Source organism: Propithecus coquereli, unplaced genomic scaffold (genome assembly GCF_000956105.1).
Source record: "Propithecus coquereli isolate 6110/MARCELLA unplaced genomic scaffold, Pcoq_1.0 Scaffold99, whole genome shotgun sequence".
NCBI lineage: Eukaryota > Metazoa > Chordata > Mammalia > Primates > Indriidae > Propithecus > Propithecus coquereli.
In genome coordinates this window covers 794,525-815,441 of record NW_012156284.1, presented here as the reverse complement: position 1 = coordinate 815,441, position 20,917 = coordinate 794,525, and the positions used below count along the sequence as shown (strand labels likewise).

Below are 20,917 nucleotides of genomic sequence, written 5' to 3'. Positions count from 1 at the left end.
ATCAAAAAGTTCCCAAACAACAAATGTTGGTGTGGATGCAGAGAGATAGGAACTCTTTTACTCTGCTGGTGGGACTGCAAATTAGTACAACCTCTATGGAAAGTAATATGGAGAATACCTCAAAGAACTAAAAATAGAAATACCATTTGATCCAGCAATCCCACTACTAGCCATCTACCCAACGGAAAAAAAAAAGACATTTTACAATAAAGCCATCTGCACTCGAATGTTTATTGCAGCAGAATTTACAATTGCAAAGATGTGGAAACAACCCAAACACTCATCAATACATGAGTGGATTAATAAAATGTGATATATGTATACCATGGAGTACTACTCAACCATAAAAAACATGATGAACTAGCAACTCTTGCATTATCCTGGTTGGAGCTAGAGCCTTCTCTTTGACATGAAGTATTACAAGACTGGAAAAACAAGCACCACATGTACTCGCCATCAAACTGGTACTAACTGATCAACACTTACGTGCACACATGGAAGTAATATTCACTGGGTGCTGGGCAGGTGGGAGTGGGGAGAAGGGGATGGGTAAATTCATAACTAATGGGTGCGGAGCTCACTCTCTGGGGGATGGACATGCTTGTGGCTCTGGCTCGGGCGATGCAAAGGCAATATATGTAACCAAAATGTTTGTACCCACATAATGTTCTGAAATTTTAAAAAAGAAAAGAAAAGAAAAGAAAAGAAAAGGAAAGAAAGAATTGAAGTACGAATCCATGCTACAGTGTAGATATGCCTTGGAAACATTATGCTCAGTGAAAGAAGCCAGGCACAAAAGACCACATGTTATATGATTCCACATATATGCAGTATCTAGAATAGGCAAATTCATTCTGAGAGAAAGTAAATTAGTGGTTGCCTTGGGCTGGGCTGGATAGGAGGATTGCAAGGCAGGAGGATGATGCAGAAAGGGTACAGGGCTTCTTTTTGGGTTGATAAAAATATTCTAAAATTGTATCATGATGATGGTTTCAAGATTCTTAATATACTAAAAACCATAGACTTGTATGCTTTAACAGGGTGAAATTGTATGATATGTGAATTATATCTCAATAAGGCTATTATAATAAAAAGCAAGGACTAGAAGAGAAGGGGAGCAGGGAAGACTGAAACAAGGCAGGAGGCGTGGCTCTTGAAGGGTCTGCCTGACCTCAATGAATGCTGGTTAGACAGGCTTCCTGGATTAGCTGAATCATTGCTTCCACTTTCAGAAGTGAAGGAAATGAGGTATCCCCAAGGTGCTCCTGCACCGAAATGCTGCTTCTACCAGGAATACAATATTATGTAAATATTGGTGTCTATATCATTTTAAAAAGCACAGATTTAAGGGAACCATAAGAACAAGTACTGGCCCATTTTCCTAAGAGAAAAGAAATTGGAATAGCCAGATGGGCAGCTGTTTGGAGTTAAAATCTTGTGTGTTTCTGTCCTTTTCATTCCCATCTTGACTATTTTTTATGACAGTCAATGTTTGTGGGGAGATAGTCCATTTACTCAAGGGGGAGTAGTATGCAGAGTTCTTGGTGAGTCTTACCATCTAAATATGACTTAGGAGGTTCCATTGATTTTGGAAATTCCTTTCCAAGGCCAGGTTGCCTCTTACGCTATGTTACACATCTCCAGATGCAAAGTTCTCATGTTTTTTCCCTCTATGTGTGAAATAATTATGGGTTGTTTTTAGCTGTTTTGAGTTTTGAATTTAGTACTTTACATTTAGGTCATTACGGACATTAGCAGAGAAAATAAGTATATAACTCGGAATTGAGTTCAAAAGTATTGGATAGCAGAGATTTTTTTTAACAAACAGAAGCCATGTACAGATTAGATCAGTGTCAAATTCATAATAGGACTAGATCTTGAAAAAGTACCTCTTGGAACTCTGGAACATGTAATAAGGATTGAGATAAATGACTACAAATTTTATAGAAGGCAGAAATTCACTCAGGAGAACCACAATAAGTGAGTGATAGCTTATGTTTGTTCCTTGCATGAATTAAATATGTATTTTCATGCTTTTACAAAGATATTAGCCAAAATAGAGCTTTTTAATGGAGTTGGACTAGAAAACAAGTGACGCTGAGTTGTTTACCTTCTTGTACATTGTTACTACAGCATATCATGTATCAGCAATATTTTTAAACAAATTTTTCATTTAAAATATCATTTTTAAAAATGTTTCCCCAAGTAGCTTTGTAAAAGAACCAAATTAGGTAAACGATAATTATTAAGCTTCATGAAATATACAAACCAAATGGACTTAAACTAGTTTTTACCCTCCCTCCCCCAGCCTCTTCCCCACAGATGCAGTTAATTTTTTACAATCTCTTTAGGGTCTGTACTTTTTGATATAAGGAAACTAATGGTTTTTCTATACTTGAATCCAAATTAAATTCCTAAAGTTTTTCCCTACTGGCAATTTCTAATAAAATGCAATCCTAAGGAAAGTTCACCAATGGAGTGCATATGAGGCTCATATTTATTCTGGAGTGTGATGGAAACATGGGAGACAGAAGAGATGAAGCATGGGTACTAGGACAACAAACCTGCTGTGAGGCCCATTACCTTTTTTTTAGTTCAATTTCCTCATCTGTAAAATGAGGGCATCACAACTAGATGATTACTAAACTCTCTTTCTGCTTTAACAATCCCTGTTCTCAAAGACTAGCCTGCATTGTCAGCCTGATTGAGCTACCACTGTGAGCTAATGAAGACGGCATAATTGAACTCTCTGGATCTCAGGGAATCTACATGTGTCCTGGGTTTTATTGTCCCATGAATGTACCTGAGGCTTCTAATGAACAAAATGAGAGTTACCTGTGTATAAGATTAGATTTAAAGACAAGGCTAGGAGAGTGAGAGAAGGAGAAGACAAAGAGAATTTACTTGAATTTGAAGATGGAAGAGACAGAGGTTCAAATCTTCCTTTGCCACTAGGTTGACAAGGGCTTGACACAGCTCCCGTCATTTTAGGAGGGCCTTAGTTTCCTCCTTTCTAAATGAGGGCAGTTTCTCTGTTATCAGGCTGGGGAAGCACACAGGTGGGTGAAATTACAGCTAATATAAAAATCTCATATGGAGAGAAGTTTCTCACCATCACTCTGTGCATCAGAGTGATTAACGGAGTAGTTAAATAGGATTTGTTCTTCTCTTTGGCCTTTTCCTATTGGCTAGTACAATAGTCCCCAACTTTTTTGGCACCAGGGACTAGTTTCATGGAAGACAGTTTTTCCACAGACTGGGAGGAATGGTAGCTCAGGCAGTGATGCGAGAGATGGGGAACAAACTGTAACTACAAATGAAGCTTTCCTAGCTGGCCACCACTCACTCCCTGCTGTGCGGCGGTGTTCCTAAGTTTCATGGAAGATAATTTTTCCACGGGCTAGTGTGGAGGAGCAGGGGGGTCGGGGAATGGGGAACGGGAGCTTAGGCAGTGATGCATGGCCTGGTTCCTAACAGGCCACTGACCAGTACCAGGCTGTGGCCTGGGGAATGGGGACTGCAGAGCTAGTGCAAAAGTCAGTGAAATAGGGATTCCAAAGAGGTAGGCTATAGAGAGAGAAAGTAGAGGCTTTTGGTTAATTCATAGTAAACTTGGTTTTGAGTGGTCAGTGTTTTTTATATCATCGTAGTGTGACAAATTTCATTATACTCAGGAGAAAAGAGTCGGAAAATCATCCTACCTTGCTAAGCGTGGTCAGTCCCTGAGCTTTCTTTGATGGGTTTTCATGCTGATGGGACTAATTCATCCTGTCCTCATCACTGTGAATAAGCTTGGATTGTTCAGACCAATAATTTGATGATTAATTCAGGTTTCTGTCTTGAGCATTTCTTTACAGGCTATGGAGCCCCTTTTCCTTTGGAAAACAATTCCGAGGAGTGTAAAAATATATCAAATTATCAGGGGACAGACATATGCTTTCCTACGGCCTCTGCAGGGCTCACAGGTTCAAACATAACCTGCCTGAATCATAAGAACTTTAATTGAGTAGATAAAGAGGTCCTCATAATTATAAACTGCAGTAGGTATAACAAGAGGCTAAATACATAGCTGTGGTTTTAATTAGCTGGTGCTTCAAATTAGTGATGTTGGTTTCAGTCAGAAATTGGTGACGTTATAAACTGAAAGCCTCATTACCATGTAGTTCATTCCTCATTAGACCTCACTGTATGATGCTTTTCAATACAATGCCATGCTGAGCGAGAAAGGAAAAAGTTGCAGATATTTGGTTGCCTTCCAAGAGCAGTGGAACTCTGTGGAGATTAAATTCATTCTCGCCAGAGATATGAGAATTAACTGTTCTTTGTTGGATGTGTTAAAAAATGCAGCAGGCAGTTTTGCTTGCAACAGATAACACCCACGTGCACACTCAATCTGCTATTCAAATTTGCGTCTGGAATTTTGTAGTTAATGAACTGATGCAAAGTGCCCTTACTGCTGGCCGCTTGAAGGGTTGTCATGCATGTTGAAGCACGTTTCCTTTTCTTCTCCTTCTTTTTTTTTTTTTTTCCTTCAGGGTTTTAATTATATCTTTCCCTCAGAGGAGAAAGAAGGTAGTTTGCAAAGCCAAGAGACCAAAGCACTTCAGTTCTCTTCATGGAAGAATTAAATATGATCTATGGGCCTGTCATTCTGAGCTGTCAGGTGCACAAAATGAACAGATAGCTAGAAAACTGTCATCTTGTTCGCATTACTCAGAAGAAGGAGACTTTGGTTCTTGTTCGTGTGTAGAGTATCATCTGCTATGAAAAGCAAAGAAATTGACTTTTGCAACAAATACCCACCCCCTATATTGCTTTAACTTATTACTCCACCCCACCCCTGACACCTGATCTTTCTTACATTTGGACAAATTGATGGGTTTGGATTACAGACAGCTGATACGTGATGTTGAAGTAGTCTTGAGATCCACATTTACTGGACTGAAAATGTTACTGTGCCCGGTTGATTCCACGTCAGCCTCCAACATGAAGACATGAGGACACTCGACAACTGTTTGGGGTTCTGGTCTCAGCTTGTGAATGGAAATGAAAGATGGTACTAGAAAAATGTAATACCTGCAGAGGGTATCTGAGACTATAAATGATAGGCTGGCTTCCAGTGTCTGCACTTGACATCTTTCTTGACCAGACAGGGCCTAGATGTGGGGTAGGGCTCTTTAAGGTTTTCTTTGCTTTCCCCAGACAGTGATAACATTTGCTAAACATACTCATGAGTGGTTCAGTGAGCTCTTCTGTTTCTGGCATTGTTTGTACTATGAAAGTATAATGTGCATTTAAACATCCTATAAATGTTGCCACTCTTTTAAAATGGAGAAATGAATGTTGTTTATCCAGAAGATGAGGCTATCAAACTCACTTTGAATTTGACAGTTCAAAGATTCCTGTGGAGAAAGGTGGATGATTAAGTATAGTGGCATCATACACTCCATGTATATCAACATCTAGTTAAGCTGCACGGATAGTTCATGCTCTAGGCTCTTATTTTGTAAATTAAAGTTGTACTACTCATGAGCAAACTAGCCTACCAATGATAGGCATTAAAGCTTGGGATGAATTCAGAACCTATCCACTGTATTTTTGTATCAGTATATCTCTTATAATTCCTTTAGTTATTATGTTCATTTGCATGTCAATTATCTAATTAAGTCTTAATATGGTAATGTTGACAAAGGGAAGGAAACCAACATTTATACAGTACCTGCTAGGCATTTTATGTACATTTATATAATTTAAATTTGCCCAGTGTATAAGTACTAACTTTGAGTAAGGTTAACATCAAAAGCAGAGGAAAAGCCCGATAAACAAAATAAAATACACTACAACAAGACTTACAGATTATGGTTAAATTTTCACCATCTTGCATGATGAAGAAAATAATTGTTTTCTTAATAAGGAAGTGTTTCATTCTATAAAACCTAAAGGCACAGAATATATCTTAAATGTTGTCTGGAAGCTTTTGATTCTCCAGTGGGAAAATCAAAGACTGAAATGTTATTAGAGTCACAGAGTTATTTAGTCTTGATAAATAATTTGTGCATTAAGATCATTAAAGGCTTTTTAGCACCTCCTTTTTTTCATCATTAGTTAGTAGTTTGTTATTAAAGCCAGACCTCTTTCTTTGTGAAGAGTTTCCCAAAAAAGCTTCCATTTACCTTTGAAGAAAAGTATGGGAAGTCTGCAGGGCATGATGGTTTGCTCCTGTAGTCCCAGCTACTGGGGAGGCTGAAGCAGGAGGATTACTTGAACCCAGGAATCCAACCAAGGCTGAAATGAGCTATGATCATACCACTGCACTCCAACCTAGGCAACAGAGCCAGATCCCAACTCAAAAAAGAAAAAAGAAGAAGTGTGGAAAGACCAAAGCAACAACAACCAAACAAAAGGAGTGTAGGTCATTAAAATGATTTCTTAGTATGTGTGGACTTCCAAAAATGTACTTAAATTCTACTGTGATTCCATTAAAACAGGCTAACTCTGGCTCAGGAAAGAATTCCAGTTTATCTGCAGCTCCATACTTTGATAATTCCTTTCTCTTAGGACTTTGTGACATCTGTGGATTCTGAGTCCTAGGCAGTTGGCAAAACAATGTAACTTTAATTCAGTACCTTTCTGCGCAGTGGACTGACTTTGGGGGAGCATGTAATTGCTTATAATAATGAAACAGTACAAGGGAAAAGGATTCTGTCATACTTGCATGGTCATGAATATAATTTATAATAAACAAGTTTCTTTTTTCTTCTTTATTATGAAGAGCTGGTCAGATCTTAAACCCAACAAGAGTTTTTTTAAAAAAGTACTCTGTGCTCTCTAGGCAGTGTCAACTCAGGAGTAAGTTGACATTCGTATTTTTCTTATTGATTACAAGGAAGATTAAATGACTTACATGACTAATTAATCCTTTTCTCCTTTTGTCTTTTCCTTTTCATATCAGTCACTATGAACAAGACCGTAGTGCACTTAAAAAAAGGGAATGGGAGCGGAGGAATCAAGAAGTCCAGCAAGAAGACGATCTCTTTTCTTCAGGCTTTGATCTTTTTGGGGAGCCCTACAAGGTAGCTGAATATGTATGTAATTTATCTTTCTGGGAAATGGTTGCTTGTTACATTTTTGAACTCACTAATCAACATTTAATTTATGTTAAAGCTCCCAAGTCATTTCTAGGAGAATATCTCTTACAAGTGAAATATATACATACACTATATTTGAGGCAATTGCAGTTTCTGAGGCAGTCTTCAGAGACAAATTCCATCTTCTTTGTGGGGCACAGTAAGATTTGAGAGAGACTTGAGAGTCTTCCTGTCTCCAAGGAGCTCCTTACTGTGCATAATTCTTAAAGCAAGGAATGCCCCCTTGAGGCTTTTCACTGCTTTGATTGTCAATAGGCAGCCCCTGAAGACTTCATCAGAATGTCAATGGATATGTCTATTTCTCTTCCCAATCAGTGCCATCCATTTCAAGGAGACTGCTTTCCTTTTCCATTTTAGGTTGTTAGCAATTGTTCAGTGGTTTGAGTGCTCTTTGAAAATTACTGTTCTAGAATTAAGGAAAAAGCCAATTGTTTTTCCTGGTGGTTAATAATCATGGGTTAGGAGATTGCCTCAGCAGGGATGGGGGTGGAGGGGGTAGTGTAGCTAGCTTGATTTTGTAGTGGTATTCTGCTAGTGTGTAGCTCCAATAACAATCAAACTGCTATGTCTACAAATATTGATTTTACCATAACTGCTTCTGAACTTTCTATTTGGGGTGGAGATTAGGGGCAACTATGAAGAGATTATGATGGAAGAATCTTATTGAATTGCTGGCAGCTGGTTGATTTTTATTGAAATTTAGTAGCAGTGTAATTTTCTGTAATGAAACAAAAATGATGTAAGAAATAAAACAACAGAGAAAATGATTAAGAGTTATGAGTTTAGAAGAGCACCATTTAAGGGACAGTGACTTTTGGAAAAGGAAAGTACTTAAGGAGGACAGCATAAGCCCAAATACTACTTTTCCGTAACTAGTGAGACTGGAGTCTTGCCGTCAGTAAGCAGTTCTTGATTGAGCCACCTGAGTACGTTCCAAGTTTGGTAAGGCTGACAAAGAGACTTACTTAGGTCACCTAATCTACTGGTTTTCAATCTGTCAATAACAGTATAATCCATAAAAAAGCATTTCTCCTATCTCGACCAATTTAATTTTATACTACCTTTGCATGTGTGTATTTAGATATATTATTAGTTTAACAAACATTTATCAAAGACCCAGTATGTGCCAGTCACTGTCTTAGACTAAAAAAGGGAAGTACAAAAGGAAAGAAAACATAGTCCCTGCCTGTCAAGGAATTCCTGGTCCAGTGTCAGAGATCATCATGAGTGAGTGATGGTATGACTGCATGGTGAATGGTAGAGAGAGATCAGTGAAGACTTTGTATTCAAACTCATTCCAACGGGTTAGAATACAATTCTGTACATGATAAGAAATCATGACAAGTTTTTAAGTCAGGACATGGCCAGGACAGATACACAGTTTAGAAAGATGATATTGGGCAATGGAATGGAGGAAGAGGAAAATAGAGGAAGATACAGAAGCTATTGTAGTTGATAAGGGGAGATTATGACAGGAAGGATTTAAGGTAGAGTAAGTGAAATGATGGGACTCAGTGTCTACTTGGATGGAGGGGAGGTTGGGATGGGAATGAATGATTCCCAAGTTTTTGACTTGAGAGGATGGTTGTATCATTAACAAGCTGTTTAGGAGGAAAACAGAGTTGGTGCTCGTAGAAAAAAAATAATTCAGTTTTGAGCATGTTGGGTTTAAGATGCCAGTGTGATATCAAAGGAGAGGTGTCCAGTAGGCGTTGGATATATAGAATCTGGAGCTCTTGAGAGTGGTCAAAAGAGAGATTTAGCTGCTATTGTCATGTAGGTGGCAGTGGAAGCAGTGAGAACCACCGTGGTCACTGAGTTAGATTATGGGGTAAGCAGATGGACAAAGAGAGAATTCCGGGGAGTAGCAACATTTAAGGGGTAAAAGAGGTGGTGAAAGCAGAGGCCAGGAAAGAAATTAAAAGGAATCATTGGAGAGGTAGGAAGAGAACAAGGAAAGAAACATTTAATAGAAACCAAGGGTACAAAGGATTTTATGAAGGAAGGATTAGCTAATTATGTGCCTCAGAAAGGTCAAGAGAGATAGAGACTGTAAAGTGGCTGTTGGATTTGGCATTTAGGCGGTAATTGGTTACCTTAGGGAGAGTTGTTTTATTTGTTGATGGTGGTGGTCATTGTGGGAAGTCAAACTGCCCGGAGTTAGAGAATAAAGGGGAAGTGGTTATAAGTAAAGAAAGAGAGGCAATCAATTGTAGACTTGATCTTGCAGAGAGGTTTTGCATGGAGGAAGGGAGGAAGAAGGATAAGTTTTTGAAAGTGAAGAGAGGAACTATATGAAGGAAAGCGGTTCTTTTAGATGAGAGAAATGTGAGCATGTTTAGAGATTGGTGGGAAGGAACCAACATCAATGGAGAAAAAGAAAGTGGAAGATATGGAAGAGAGGTGATGCTGAGTGAACCAAGGTCCTAGAGGAAATTAAAAAACAAACAAACAAACAAAAAAAAACAAAATGGAGAGCAGGGACAGCAGGTGAGGAGTCATGAGCCATGGCGAGGAAGGTGAAGGTGGGGACAGAACACTAGAATGAGAACAAAGCAGGAGAGTGGAAGAAAGATTGGGAGAAGAGCAAGAAGTCATGGCCTGCATAAATAGAAGAGAGGTCAAAGAATGGTAGGTGTCTTGTCCCTTCTCAGAGTGAAAGAGGCATAACCAAATAAGTTTTACATCTTATCTTTGGATGGGTTAGAAAAGTGAGCTTTACTCAAAGGGTTTATTCTTAAAATTCTATAACTGCCCCATCCTCAATACTATTATGAGGTGAAGAATCTTTGATTTATTTTCCCTTCATAGTTCTTTTCTTTTCTTTTCTTTTCTTTTCTTTTCTTTTCTTTTCTTTTCTTTTCTTTTCTTTTAAGAAACTGCATCTGGCTCTGTTGCCTAGGCTGGAGTGCAGTGGAGCAATCATAACTCACCGCAGCCTCAAACTCATGGACTCAAGCCATCCTCCTGCCTCAGCTCCTGAGTATTCCCTTTATAATTTTAAGTCATGGTGAATTAATGGTCTTGTACCTTTAAGTTAAATTCCATCTCTTCACAAGGCATACCATATAGATGCATATTTATTTTTAGATGTTAGCAGTGTATTTTTGAGTAGGCAGTTGAAAAAACCTGTTATCAACATTGTCAAAAGTTTTCAAAAGCCATCTGTTTTGATACTGCAAGGGTACATCAGGTAGAGACAAAGGTGGGGACATTTAGTCAAGTGCAGGGCCAGGCCTGTTGTGTGATTAGTAGATTGTTGCCTTTGTGCCTGTTGACAGGGAAGAGCCTTTGTTCTTGAGTGAAAACTATTATGAAGGAAAGGAATAATGCTAAAGGTTGGTGACCTAGTAATTCTTTTTCTTTTGCTCTTTCTTTGATGATCAGTTGTAATCTTGTGCTGTGTCCACATTCAACGTTCCTTGAGAGAGCACTGAGGAGGATGCTACTCCTTTCCTCCCTATTATGATTCTAGAACTGATATGTACCTCCAAAGGCTCCCCAGACCAAGACTGGGGTGCACACCTTTGGAATATCTGGACATGACAGTGGCAATGGAAATACTAAAGCTGGTTCATGGTTCGCTAGTAGAAACAAGGACAGATCAAAACTTTACCCTAGGGTTGTAGTGGGAATAGTTATCAAATTAAAATTAAAAGTTTGTAGTAGTGGATCAGGACTTTCAGGAAACTTCTTGCTACCCTGAAGCCTAAAACATGGCTCAATCACCTGTCCAACAGTATCAGTGATTCATAAACTAGCCAGTGCGAAGACTGCTCCCTAGGACCTACTACCCTTTCTTGGAAGAAAGAGAAATGGTAATCTCTCATGTTCCTGGCTGATTTCTTTCCCTACTTTTCTTCACTTCTACCAGTGCCAGAGTGAAAATAATGTTACTACCCCCACATTTGGTTGGTGATGGGGAACTTCTCTGTGGGGCTATAACGTTATGACTTTCAAATATGGGTTTGTGTTATGCTGTTGAGAAAGATGTCTTCAAATGTGCCTGAAAATATGACTCATTTGACAGGTTTTGGTTAGTGTGGAAAGATTGGCGAGGGACTGGCATGTACCAAGTGCCTACTGTGTGCCAAGCACTGTGCTAGGGCTTTATGTATGTGCTCGTGTAGTCCTTACAACTGGAGTACACATTTTCCCCATGTTTCCCATGAGGAATTTTAACTCAGAGAAGTGAAGCAGCTTCTGTGCAACTTCATACCCTTGTACATGGTGAATCTAGACCTTGCACCCAGTTCTGTATGATTTGTTATCTGTAATAAGAAGTTGTTTATCCTCTGACTGGAAGTCAGAAGCCTTGATAAGCTTACCTGCTGGATGACTATGAGGAAGAAACATCATTTCTCTGACTCATAGTTTCCTCCTTTCTGAAGTGAATTATAATAATTAATTATAATAATAGTAACATTTTATAGCTCATCATAGCTCAACAAGAATGAGGAAACTGAGGTGCAGAGAGGTTTACCAAGGTCATTTATGTTGGGGCAAGTAGAGGCCAGATGGAGGCCAGAGCTACTCTGCTGATTCACATGGTTGTTGTAAGGATCCAATGAAACAACCCAGGAACCCTTTCTTTGAAATCTGTAAGGTACTATACAAATTCAAGTTATCATTATTATAATTAGAGTAAAGGAAGAAATAGCAACTTACAGCTTAGGGAGAATAACTATAAAAATATTAGAATTAGAAAAAAAGAGTTACTAAATCACATACATTAGTCACAATAAAATAAAAGAAAAAATGAACTTCAAAAAAAATTACTTTGCTACTTTTATTAAAGAGAATCACTATGGTACAATAGCCTCCTAGCACATTAGTCTTGCAATGAAATTATACTACTGATTTGTAGATAGCATTAGAAGCAAACTGAGGGAAGTTTGCATTTCCTGAAGTAATGAGAGGCAAAAAGCCTAAATGAAGGAGTGCTGTTAGTCATGAGCCACAAACCAGACATATAATTTATGCCTGAAAATACTTGTAAAATGCATTTCCTTGATGATAGAGAAATTGTGATTACTTAGAAAATAATGGCTACAGAGCTTACCTTTAAGGAATCAACCAATTATCTAGAATGGGAAGTAAAGAATTGGCCAAATTGAAAGAAGCATATAATTAATTGAAATGGCTAGATTTTTTGCCATGTTTGTAATGTTCAATCAAGATTGCCAAGAATACTGTGCTCCTTAATAGGATTACAAAGACTCTGGAGGGCGAAAAAGAACATTTAGTGTGACTCAGAATTTGCTATGGTGTATAATGAGAGTACATTGTGTAGGTGTGTATAAATGTATTTCCAGCCCTATTGGCTTTTCTATCCAGTGAATCTCTTATCTACATCTTGAGAAATTAAAAACCGATTTGCAATTATCCACCTCCAATGGTGGGAAGGCAGAGAGTTTACTCTGGCGACCTGGACTGGACTGCTAATTATGTGGTGATTGTTGGATGGTGGTAGACTTGAGGCTCTGTGTCTGTGTGTCCTCCGTGCCTAACCCTGCCACAGGAGGGTTTCGAATTTACCAGTATTTGTCTTAAGAACGACCGTGGTAATTCGTACTTGAAGCCACAGCATGTCTGTTATGCAAAGCATATGGATCTTCCTTCAATCAGCAACTCAGAAAGTGTCACCAGTGAACTCAACCTTGAACTGTCTGCTATACAGTTCCTGTCAGAAGTTTTTCTGAGACAATTGCTCTATGAGGACGCTCATCTAAGGGAGGTGGCATCCCTTCATTCTTCCAGGTTATAACAGCTCCACCCCTATTCATTAGTACACAAGAAAGCTGCACACCTGGATCGTATTAGCCTAGACCTCTAAGTCCACATGCAGACACGCTTTCACTGAGTTAGACTTTAATGTAATGCTCTTGCCTTTTAGTCATCATAAGAAAAAGCCACAGGAAATACATCTTTGCATTGTCTGGAAACTTGGTACTGAAAAATTGTTTGTTTTATTGATCATAAGTTCTTGTAAACAAACCAGTGAGAGGATTTCCTTTTCACATATTAGTATCAGGCAACCATTTGTCTCACTTAGTGAATTAGGATATGCTTCCTTCCATCAAAGAGAATTCTGTAATCTGTGAGGTTTTCTTTTTTGCCTTAGCTACCAGGAAGCTCAAAGTTCAATTTAATGTTCAATCATAGTAACCAAGTTAGCCTAACTTTTGCCTTTTACTTATATATCTTTGACTCCAAGCCATTGTAAATCCTTTATTTTGATACAGGCAGAGTATGAATTATAACGTATTCTGTTCAACTCAACAACAATTTATTGAATACTTAATATATATCAGACATGTGATAAATCTTAGGGATATAAAGAGAAATAAAAGGTGGTCTTTGACCTTTAAGAGATCATAGTTTTATTAATGGCAAGAAATAAAATTGTAGTATACATTGTGTGGTAGGAGGTTTTCTAGACTTATTCAGATAAATTTCAATTTTCTCCTAATTTTATTCACGTAGACAAGGTTTTAGACATTGGCCAGTTTAGAAGTTCTCCTTATTTCAAGCATATTTTAAAACCTAAATGTGGGAAAAAAAAATCGAAGCATGCATCTGAAACTCAGATCATTATAATAGTAAATGTAAATGAAGAGACGTTAAAACCTAGACAAGGTTCTCCCCACCAAAGACAAGATGAACATGTCTCTTCTATTTACTGCTGAAAACAAGAACAGGAATGTAACTAGCTTGCTTGCAAGCAAATGAGCCTTGAGGTTCTCGGGTCCTGATGATGTTGGCCTAAAGAGAGTAGAATGACTTCTCAGGGCATTGAGATCAGGGTATTGAGGTGGTGTGGTGGTCTCTGTGACACCTAGGGGTAAGGTTCTGCTTTGGTAGAACTCTGTCTCAGTGAAAGCCATATAGTAAAATGAAGACATTTCAAATGGAAAATGAAATGTAAATGGTGTTGTTTCTCCTCGTTGGGTCAGATCCTTGAATATAGCCAGGTATGAGTATTCATTAAGCAATCATCTGACCCAAGACACAATCTGTTTAAGGCCAGAACAACCCTGCAAATATTTAAAGCTTGCATCAGATTCTTGTTGGGCCCTCAGAACAATGAAATTTCTTTGTTTTAAATTTAGGGATTGAATACAGAGATTGGTTTTGGCTGCTGTCCAAATGGTTCATTGTTCAACTCAGTTGAAGGAGAGTGCTATATACAAAGAGTTTATTCTTGTCTTTGTTAAAATGTAATTTCTGCCATTAAAAATGACAAGCCTATGGACTTTTAGGGAATAAAAGTGATTTCTACCCATCTATAGCTTTAAAATATGTCTTTCAAATGTACTTTTGAAAACAGAGTGATTATTCGGCTGAGGATTATACGGAATGTTAATTGTTTAATCACTACTTCAGCACCAAGGATGCACTTGATGCAATATAAGACATTCTGGTTGATAAGCAAACTAAAATTGACATATTTATTTTATTTTTAAAGATCCCCATCCCCTACAGAACTCCCTCAGCATATATTCGCCATACATTTTTCCCCTTAATTTTTGAAATTCGTATTTCTCTAACTGCCCTCATTTCTTTGGAAGTGTCTTTTATGGTTTCACACACATATGATATAAGTTAAATACTTTATATGATATATGGAGATCATGCTAATAATGAGGCCAAAGTTTCCAGTTTGATTCTTTCTCTGATTGTTCCTTCTTGGTATCCTTTGCTGGCTCCTCTTCTTCTCTGAGTCTCTTAACGGTTGATGTTTCTTAGGGTTCTTTCCCGAGCCCTCTTCTCATTCTATATTTTCTTTCCCTGGGTGATTTCATCCATTTCTGGCACTTCACCCTCCAACCATCTGCGTATTCTCCCATCTTCACATACAGAGAACAGCACAAAGCCATACAACCTAGATTTAGACTAAGAAACCAGACTTGGATAGATATACTCCCTGTGTACACCAGGAGACTGGGCTGTGTTTAAAGGGCAGGTGAAAAACATCAGATGTTAAACATCTATCTTCAGTGGACAGTGTACCCATGAGGAGTTGGTCACCCCCTCCTATGCATGGAGAATGTACCTATGGATCCTGAGACCTGAAAGCCACACAGGATGGTGTCTTCCATATCCAGTGGCCCAGTTGCCAGCTGGCTCCTCAAATATTGGTGGCCTTCTTTCATTGCAACATCTTGGGCCTAGGCACAAGAAAGTCCTTTGCCCTTCTGACTTTAGCAGATAGTTTTGATAACCTCTTTGGCATGTAAGGAAAATAATAAGAGTCATTTTCAAGGATGACCCACTGAGCTTTCATCAAAGTCATTTGCAAATATACAGCTACCCACCATTTTTTAGTCATGAAAGCTTTGCTTTGTATATTACGAAGACCAATGCAGAAGCTTAATTATTTTAAAAACAATCACAGTTATTTTAATAGTATTAGTATTTCCTATAGGGGATGGGGTAGCTGGTATGTTCATTGTCCATAGAATGATTTGGTTGTCTCTCTAACTCCTACACATTAGGCTAACATCAATTTGAAAAGACGACTTTGTTTTAATTTCCTTAACAACAGCTTAAATTTTTGAATAAATTTTTCTAAATCATTGAAAAGACACAGGAGAGCTTGAGTCACTGTTGATGAACAATTGCACTATTTCAAAGTAAATGAATATGAATCATCAATATGTAAACACAGTTGCCCCCAGAATATGTAGGCAGACACCAGTAATTTATACAGTTCTTTGATTAAAAGGAATTAGATTCACTTAAGTGATAAGTTAGCTCAATTCGATGTTTTTTAATCCATGCCTTTTCTAAACTTATTATAGTCATGAGAGCACAATTTAACTGACTTCCATATCCAATGAGCTATGCCTTTTTTTTATGGTATGATGTAGTACAAAGGCTGATGTGTCAAAAACATATATAAGTTGAACATTCCATTATAGTTCCAATGATTAATAAGCAAAAGTTGCTAATCATGATGTAGAATATAGCAATTCAGCTCATCTGACCTCAAATAAGTTATTTTTCTAATAAAATTAATAAATGATATAATTTAAAACTTTCTTCCCATGAATATGTTTAAGGATAGGCTAGAGAGTATACAAACGTTAATCATACCTGCTCATTCCAAGATGCTCTTGCAATAGTGTTACTGAATTTTTTCTTACATAGCACATGAAAAGTATGGAATTATATGGCAGCATGACAATTTTAAAAAACCCTATATGCTAGTCTACTTAGGGCATCTGTTTGAAACATTAACATTAGGAAACACAAACCTATTCATTCTTTCTCCTCCCACCCCCATCTTTTTGTTATTTTAGACAAACAAAGGTGATGCACTTGCCAACCGAGTCCAGAACACGCTTGGAAACTATGATGAAATGAAGGATTTGCTAACTAACCATTCTAATCAGAACCATCTAGTGGGAATCCCAAAGAATTCTGTGCCCCAGACTCCCATCAACAAAAATGAACCAAGCTTTTTTCCAGAACAAAAGAACCGAATGATTCCAGCTCACCAGGATAATACCCATCTCTCGGCAGCAATGCCTCCACCTTCTGTCGTGATACTGAATTCAACTCTAATACACAGCAACAGAAAATCAAAACCTGAGTGGCCACGAGATAGTCATAATCCTAGCACTGTGCCAGCAAGCCAGGCCAGTAGTCAGCCAAACAAGATGCACACTTTGACACAGGACCAACCTCAAGCCAGACTGGAAGACTTCTTTGTCTACCCAGCTGAACAGCCCCAAATTGGAGCAGTTGAAGAGTCAAACCCATCCACAAAGGAAGACAGTAGCCTCAAGTCCAGTGGAGAAGATGCTTTCAAAGAAATGTTTCGGTCTAACTCACCAGAAGAATCTGAATTTACAGTGCAAGCACCTGGGTCTCCCCTAGTTGCCTCCTCTTTATTAGCTCCCAGCAGTGGCCTTTCAGTTCAAAGCTTCCCACCAGGGCTCTACTGCAAAACGAGCATGGGGCAGCAAAAGCCAACTGCATATGTAAGACCCATGGATGGCCAGGACCAGGCACCTGACATCTCTCCAGCACTGAAACCTTCCATTGAATTCGAGAACAGCTTTGGGAATCTGTCATTTGGATCACTCTTGGATGGGAAACCCAGTGCAGCCGGTTCAAAGACTAAACTGCCCAAGTTCACGATCCTCCAGTCAAATGAAGTAAGTAATTTTTGAAGTTTTGTTTTGTTTCTTTTTCTTTACTTTTTTTTAGTTCACTGCTCTAACCTCTGTAATCAAGTATTCACAAGCAGCTCTCATTTACCTTATTGAGCCGTATGTGAGACTCTTCAAGGTCAGAGTCTGATTCTTGATCTTCTGTCACTTGTGACATGACTGATTAACACTTTGCAAAAACAGTTAAATCTCCATAATTTGGAATGACAAAAGACAAGGTCGGTCTGAGTGAATGAACAGTTGGAGTTATAAAATAGTTTCAGAAAAAGAATTTGTAGTAATATTATGTACAAATTAATAGCACTTGAGATTTTAATTGGTCATAAGTAGTATGAGGTTCATGAAAAGATTGTAAGTCACCATAGGCCTTCACTAGCCAATAACATATTATAAACATAAAATGTAGAAGTACCTTACTGTACAAGAATGTACAAGTGTGATTTACTGGATCCTGAAGTGGAAGGCATTCTTTAAGAATCTTAGTTTCCTGAGTGATTTCAGGGCTATTCCTTGACAAGATCTTAGTGTTTATCTTCCATACCCCTCAATCTTCCCTCCTGCATCACCTTCCTCAACAGGTACCTACATAGCCCTCTTATTCTACCTCGATCCCTTCTGTCAAAGCAAAAGGCATTATGATCAACCAAAATCCCACTCAGTTTAGAATGACTAATTATCCTACCCATCTCAGGAATCACCACCTTGTAAAAAGAAGTTCAAAGGGATCAAAGCCTCTCCCAAAGGAATGAATCACTAATGATTGGATTCCAGGCCTTGTGGCCCTGGGTGGGGGGCACATATGGGGCTGCCCCTCAGACACCACCGTGTAAAGCAGCTACCTACCATACCTCCAGTGCTTGATTGGAAGAAGCCACTGCCTTTAGAATGGATTCCTGTACTGGTTACTAAAGGCTTGAAAAGACACTGAGGAAGAAAGGAGGTTGAAATTCTTACTCAGTAGGAGTGACAGGCAGTCTGTCCAGATTATTGCAGATTCCAAGTTAGTGGTGTTTGAATTAGAGAAGTCCGACCATGTGAACCCTCTAGCTCTTCTTCCTTTATTTTTTCTCAGCAGATGTGGGGAGTTCAGAGGATGATAGGACACAGAGGGAGGGAGGCTTGGGGCTGCTGGTTGTATTTTCAGGATGTATGTTTTTAATATTGTTTCATTTCTGAGGTGATTTTGTGTTTTGTATCATCATTCATCAAGTCTTGTCAAGCTTTCTCCTAAGTAGCTCTCCAGTCTGTCACCTCTTCTCTACACTCACTGCCTTCCAACTGCCCATGAACATCTCACACCTGGACTGCTGTGAGAGCCCCTCCTAACTGGTCTCCCTCCCTCTGGTCTCACCTCTCTTCCAAACCATCCTCCATACAGGCTCATCTTATAGGCAGATCTAACCATGTCACTCCTTGCTTTTGATTCTATAATACCTTCTCATCGCTTCCAGGAAAAAGTCCAAATTTCTTAGCCCACATACAAGGTTCTTTCCTCTCTGGTTTCATACTCCTTTTCTGGCCTCATATCTCACCACTTCTTCATACACAGATGAAATCCCAGCCATTTGGAACCACCTGTGGTTCCCTGTCATATCATGCTTTATATCACACTTCCTTGCTTTTTTGCCTGCTGTCCGCTCAGCCTAGAATGTCTTTCTCCACTGTTGTCTTCCTAGTGAAGTCCTATTTCTCCTTCAGGTCTGCTCAGTTGTCACCTTCTCTGTGAAAGCTTCCCTGATGCCCCTAGCTTAATTACAAACTCCCTCCCCTGGGCTCCTCTGGCACCTTCTATATACCCCGATTGGCACTGACTTCATTTTATTATAGTGCATTATTATAGACATTATGCATCTGTCTCCTCTACTAGACTGTGAGCTCCTTGAGGGCAAGGAACATCTCATTCTTCTCTGTATCTCAAGTGCCTAGCAAATGCCTGACACATAGTAGATATTCAATAAATGTTTGTTGAATGAATGAATTTCAAAAATGGTTACTTGATTATATTTTCTAAGCCATAATGTTAATCAGATTACATACACAAAGGTAAACAATCGCTAGGAAATCCATCATCCATTGTTTTTTAAATAGTACTCTGAGTGCCTGTTTCTTACTCTGCTCTACTCCTGTACAGTCATTGAGAAATCCTAGCCTACTTTCTACTGGATGACTTAATACAGGGTTTTAATACTTAAATATGAAAAAGAGATCTGATTTGAAAGAGGAAGAATATAATGAAAAGTGGGGATATCATTTTTATCCCTTCTCTTGCCCTGGTATCTGCTATTGTTCCCTCCTTACACAGCCAGGACTGGTCTGGAAATAGCACTGCCCCATAAAGCAGTCTGTCACCCTGTTTCCATATCTCATTAGAGGAGTGACAGGTCACAGACCCAGTGATTTCCACTCCGTGATTGTAATCTTTTCTCTCATACATTCACAAAATGGCTGACCTAGATTCGGGTTGACTTCATGGTTTCACTCAATGCTCTGGCACACCAATGAGAGGTACATTTTCAAAGACAGTCTGAGCTGTCATCGACTCTGGAGATGATTATCCAAGGGTGAGCCTATGTGCATGCAGCCTTTGGTGATGGTACAAATAGACTTTGGTGGAGCTTTGTATGAAAAATGGGTCAGGTGCAAAAAAGTCATGATAGGAGATCAGTGAAGAAAGTACTTATTTTAAAATATAGGTCTCAAGGAAGGATTTGAAAGAGGAGTAGAGAGAAGCTTAGAGCCCTAAAGTCAGAGGCATATACAGAATTCAAGGATAATATGAAAACCAAATATAAGAGGAAAGGAAATGAGAGGTTAGCCCAAGAAGAGAGCTTAGAAGGGTGCAGATTAAAATGTGGGCATAAATATAGCCAGGGTGGAGCATTATGGAGCTTTGAATTTAATGGAATTTATGTGGCTAAAACTCTGACCAAGTCTGAAAATTCACCCTATTAAATCTTGATGCATTTTTCAAAAGCACTTAACATTAGAATTCAGCCCCAGTTCCTGGTGCCAAAAATTCCAGGCACTGGGTTCCGGGTCCCTAGTCAGTGTAGCCCTCTTCAATGAGTAGTGGCATTTCTTTGAGTTATTACCAACAAGGCTTATCCAGGGAGCAGTTGCAGTATTTCTTTGAGCATTCTGAACTCTTTCCCTGGCTCTAGTGACAGGAGGCTTACATGTATGTTAGTGAAATGTATTTGGGGGGAAGTGGGAGAAGGATGGGTTGCATGACCAGAAAACAGACAGCATTCTAAGATATACAGATAAGCAGATGAGATTATATTTGTGGACTGAGAAGTCACAAATCTTTATTGAAATGTGATGTGCAAATATGTGTTTTTCCAGTTTGTTTATGTGTCTGCACTTGTGTATATAGTGGAGAGATTTTCATTTCTTATCCTTGAAACATTTCCATGCTTCTTAGATTTCTGTATCAATAATAGGAATACTAGAATTCTAACCAACTTTATTGCAGAAGGTCACCTTTTCAACTGAGGCATGTCATTTTAACAAATAATTTGTTTGTTTAAAAACTTCATGTTACAGAATTTATTAACATCCCAGGCAAACAAACAAACACGAAAAAGG

At 38.7% G+C, this 20,917-nt stretch overlaps 1 protein-coding gene across 3 annotated transcripts in view; it reads left to right on the top strand.

The window, feature by feature from the left end:
- Nucleotides 1–20,917, top strand: part of AFF2 (AF4/FMR2 family, member 2) — a 491,308-nt gene that overhangs the window by 147,366 nt on the left and 323,025 nt on the right. For 2 of the 3 annotated variants that reach the window (XM_012665266.1, XM_012665264.1), the window contains exons 2-3: nt 6,953–7,073; nt 16,454–17,314. In XM_012665266.1, coding sequence (XP_012520720.1) covers nt 6,953–7,073; nt 16,454–17,314 — 982 coding nt within the window. Of the gene's footprint in view, nt 1–6,952; nt 7,086–16,453; nt 17,315–20,917 lie in introns of all 3 variants that reach the window. The other variant, XM_012665265.1, reaches the window with a different exon arrangement.